This window comes from Buceros rhinoceros, unplaced genomic scaffold, assembly GCF_000710305.1.
Source record: "Buceros rhinoceros silvestris isolate BGI_N320 unplaced genomic scaffold, ASM71030v1 scaffold11484, whole genome shotgun sequence".
NCBI classification, from domain to species: Eukaryota; Metazoa; Chordata; class Aves; order Bucerotiformes; family Bucerotidae; genus Buceros; species Buceros rhinoceros.
The window spans coordinates 23,053-27,282 of NW_010410054.1; the positions used below are offsets into that span (position 1 = coordinate 23,053).

At 44.3% G+C, this 4,230-nt stretch overlaps 1 protein-coding gene across 1 annotated transcript in view; it reads right to left on the bottom strand.

Annotated features, from left to right (window-relative positions):
- The window catches only part of PCDH9 (protocadherin 9), a 4,720-nt gene that overhangs the window by 246 nt on the left and 244 nt on the right, over positions 1-4,230 (bottom strand). Inside the window, exon 2 of the mRNA XM_010135460.1 lies at positions 1-3,085. Within this exon, the coding sequence (XP_010133762.1) occupies positions 1-2,951 (2,951 nt within the window). The 5' untranslated portion in view covers positions 2,952-3,085. The remainder of the gene's footprint in view (positions 3,086-4,230) is intronic.

Below are 4,230 nucleotides of genomic sequence, written 5' to 3' on the forward strand. Positions count from 1 at the left end.
GAGCGTTTGGAAAGGGTGTCACAACCACCAACAAAGGTGTTGTCCAATGGCAGTTCCTGAATCACATGGTGCTTTTTCACTGAAACTGGAGTGTCAGGTTTGAGATGAAAAGCAGACTGCGGAGAGGCAGACTTGTAATGCTTGGCAAGATCAGGACTGTTAGGCTTAAAGGTTGTTGGTGGTGCTGTGCCCCAATCGAATCTTCCTATACTTTGCTCCTCCAGCTCTGCTGGAAGGCTTATTGTCCCGTTGATAGGTTCATGAACTGCATCATCAGGTTTGGACTCCTCAATGGTCACAAAGTTCAAAAGAGAGCTCTTCGGAGATTTCCTTTTCTTCCTTTTCTTTTTCTTGTTTTGCTTGTTCTCCTGATTGGGAGACATCCACTCAGCACCTTGCTTGCTCCTCTGGGCGGCTTTGAATCTGGATGCATGTCGACAGCGAACGAGAACAGTGACAAATATCACAACTATGACAACCATGGCACCCGCCACAATAGCAATCATGATCGTGAGATAGTCCTCATTTTGGTAGGGTTGGCTACTGTCCCCTATGTTCCGGTCCAAAGGCGTTTCCATAGTCCTGCGTATCAGGTCATAAATATAAGAGGCATTTCCAGCAGTATCATTTACGTACAAAAATACAAGCACAAGAGTATGCAGGGATTTGGGATAACCCAGATCACTTATGTTGACAACTAAGCGATGCAGTCCCACATCATTAGGAGTTGGTTTTTCTTCCAGAGTGATATTACCTGTCACTGGATCAATCCGAAACAAACCCTTGTTATTTCCACTTACAATGGTGTACTTAAGCTCAGCATTCATACCAGTGTCTATATCCACAGCAAAGACTTCAGCTACCACCGATCCCGGAATTGCTGAGAGTGGCACTAGTTTAAAAGAAGTATTAGAAGGTGGGTAGATGACAACAGGGCTGTTATCGTTAACATCCATGACATTTATGGTTACTTTCGCTGTAGAAGAGCGAGGAGGTTGCCCTCCATCCACTGCCTTTACGTCAAAGGTGTAGGAGCTCTGCTGTTCTCGATCAAAAGAAACATTAGACTTTATAACTCCAGAGTATGGATCTAGTACAAAGTTCTCATTGTCATTCAGGATAGAAAGGGTCACTGCTTTATTTTCCCCGGCGTCCGCATCAGTCACTGTGATCACCCCCACCGTGCTATATTTTGGTAAGTTCTCTGATACGAAAAACTGGAAGTGATTATGAGTAAATTTGGGACTGTTGTCATTTTCGTCCAACACAGTAACAATTACAGCTGCTTGACTCTGCAGAGGAGGTGTGCCATTGTCTCGGGCTGTAACCGTGAAAATGAAACGTTCCTGTTCTTCTCTGTCAAAAACTCTGGAGGCTGTCAAAACTCCTGTCTTTCGATCCAGATCAAAAAAGGAGGCATTAGGGCCAAGCTGGTAAACAATGTCTGCATTTTTCCCACTGTCTTCATCTGTGGCACTAATAGTTGTTAAGTATAGACCACGCCGGTTGTTTTCAGAAACTGACAGCTCAATTACAGGCTGGCTGAAAATCGGAGGGTTGTCATTTTCATCCTCCAGTTTAACTCTTACCAGGGCAGTCTGGTTCAAACTGGGCTTACCAGAATCAGAAGCAACAATTTTAAAGCTGAATTCTTTGGTGCCCTCATAGTCCAACAAGGAAGAGGTCTCTAGCAAATACTGGTTGTCATAAACCGCTTTCAAGTGGAAGGGGACCTCTCTCTCAATGAAACAGATCACTTTGCCGTTCACATCAGTGTCCTTATCTGAAACTGTAATTAGGGCAATCTTTGTATTGACAGGATCTTTCTCAGATAAGTACACTGTGCCGTTGATGGGACTTATTATGTACCTGAGGTCTATGTTAGGAGGGTTATCGTTTACATCAGTGACATTGATGGTGACGGTTGCCCGGGCTGGTGTAGAGCTACCATCACTAGCCAGCACTGTCACTTTGTGAATAGCAGTCTCTTCTCGATCTAAGGACCTCTGAACTGTGATCAGCCCTGTGGTGTTGTTTAAAGCAAAAAATCTTTTAGTTGCAGGGGCGACTTGGGCACCAAAAATATATCTGATTTCTGCATTGCTTCCTATGTCTGCATCTGTAGCATGAAGCTGAATTACAGAAGTGCCTACAGGGGCATTCTCTGGTATGTGAACCTCTACTTGACTCTCTTTAAACACTGGCCTGTTATCATTGACATCACTTACTGTGACTTGCAGGATGGCTGTGCTGGATTTCTGGGGGGTACCTCCATCCTCCACTTTGATTTTCATCACGTAGGTGTCCTTTTGCTCTCTGTCCAAGTTCTGCTGCACAATCAGCTGAGGCCATTTCTCTCCTTCTGGAGTTTCTACAATATCCAGCCCAAAGACACTCTGCCCATTTAACAACTCGTAGTGCTGCACACCGTTGAAACCTGTGTCAGGATCTGTTGCTGATGGGATTGGAAAGCGACTGTTGATCAGAGTGTTTTCTGGGATGGAGATATTGATGACAGGGGATGGAAACATAGGTGCATTGTCATTAGTATCCTTTACAATGATTTTTATTTTGATCAGCCTAAAAAAGTCATTGGGGAGAATCACCACTTCAAGTTCAAAGAAACACTCATTTTCTTCTGCATAGGAAGCTCCAGCACATAGTTTTTCTCTGTCTATTCTGTTAGATGTCGTAAAGATTTCCCCGGTGTTACTAGACACTTTGACCAGAGGGGCATCCCCTGCTTTAGACACCAGTCTGTAGACAAGGCTGGCACTGGTCCCCGTGGCAGCATTGATGTGAGAAATGTTCAGGTCCTTTGGTATGTTCCCTATGGGTACATTTTCAGGCAGCTCCTCTCTAATAGTGTAAATAAGTTCTTGAGCTATAGCAGAATCCAGCCTTAAACAGGCAATCAAAGCGGTCAACAGGTAAAAATCCCTCAGGTCCATGATAATGTTTTTATTCTCTTTTCCCGGATTTTAGGACTTAAAGGTTTCCAGAGAGGAATGATGCGTGATTTGCAAGAGGAGGCATGCATGGACTGCAGGATGCATTACATCTCATTTCTTATTTGGAGACAGCACTGTCAACACAACCACACAGAACAGCATTATTGGTTTTTTTGGGCACGACAAATCCACAATCTCCAACTACTACTTGTCTTTGCAATGCACACTTGCAGCAGTACATTTTCCTAGTGCTCCCTTTTACAAGCAATCCCTCTGAACAAATGCACCAATATCCCATCGGCTGCATTTTCACAGAGAAAGAATAGAAATAACTACTTGCAGGATTAAGGGTAGCTGCCGTTTTGACACGTACTTTCTGAATAATTTCTTGGTACACCGTGTAATCTGTAACGTGCATTCCCCCTCTACGCTTCTCCAGCCAGTCATTTGGTGCAAGTATAAAACCTTCCCGCACTACTTCTGGATTCTAACTGCTATGTCAGCTGCCAAATGCAATTTGTTGTTTGCTTCCGTATGTATTTTTTAGCTCTTGCAAACCGGATTTTTCTCTGCTCCTCGTGCCTTGCATCCCCCTCTATAGCTATGGTACTGGGAAATAACCACACGGACGTGCTGCTGCTGCAGCAGTCGTCACTGGCTACTTCACATCCCTGTTAACTGATGAGACAATAACAGGACTTACAGTTTCTTAACACTCTCAGCTCAATGTTCCCTCTCCAGATGTTGGATACTTCTCCTACTGTTTAATAACCTTAAACTTTGTTTGTTTTTAAACACAGCCTAAATCAGGAGGCTGGAAATTCCAAATGCAACTTAGGAGCTGCCAGCATGTTTACGGGGGATGGGAGGGGGGTGGGGGGTGTAATATATTTTCTGATGACGAAAGGAAGCATAAAGGTACAGCCTTTCCCCATTGACACTGATCTCCCTTCAGGATGTTATTAGCAGCTGCCATACATAAATACTGCAGACTAATAATGCAGGTGAAAAAAAAAAAAAAAGAAGAAGAGGAAGCGACAGACAGACTTCTGTTTGCATGCTCTGCTAACCACAGATTACCCGGGTACAAGGCTGCCAGCACCTACACTTCGGAGGAACTGGGCAGACTCTAAGCACTAATCTTATCTGCATTAAGCTGCACGATAGCTGATGCCCGTGATTACTTCCAGCAGAGTGATGCAGGTAGGGATGCAGAGACAGCGAGTAGGTGAGCCTTTGCCACCAACATCAGCTGAATCTGAAACACCGATTCTTTCCC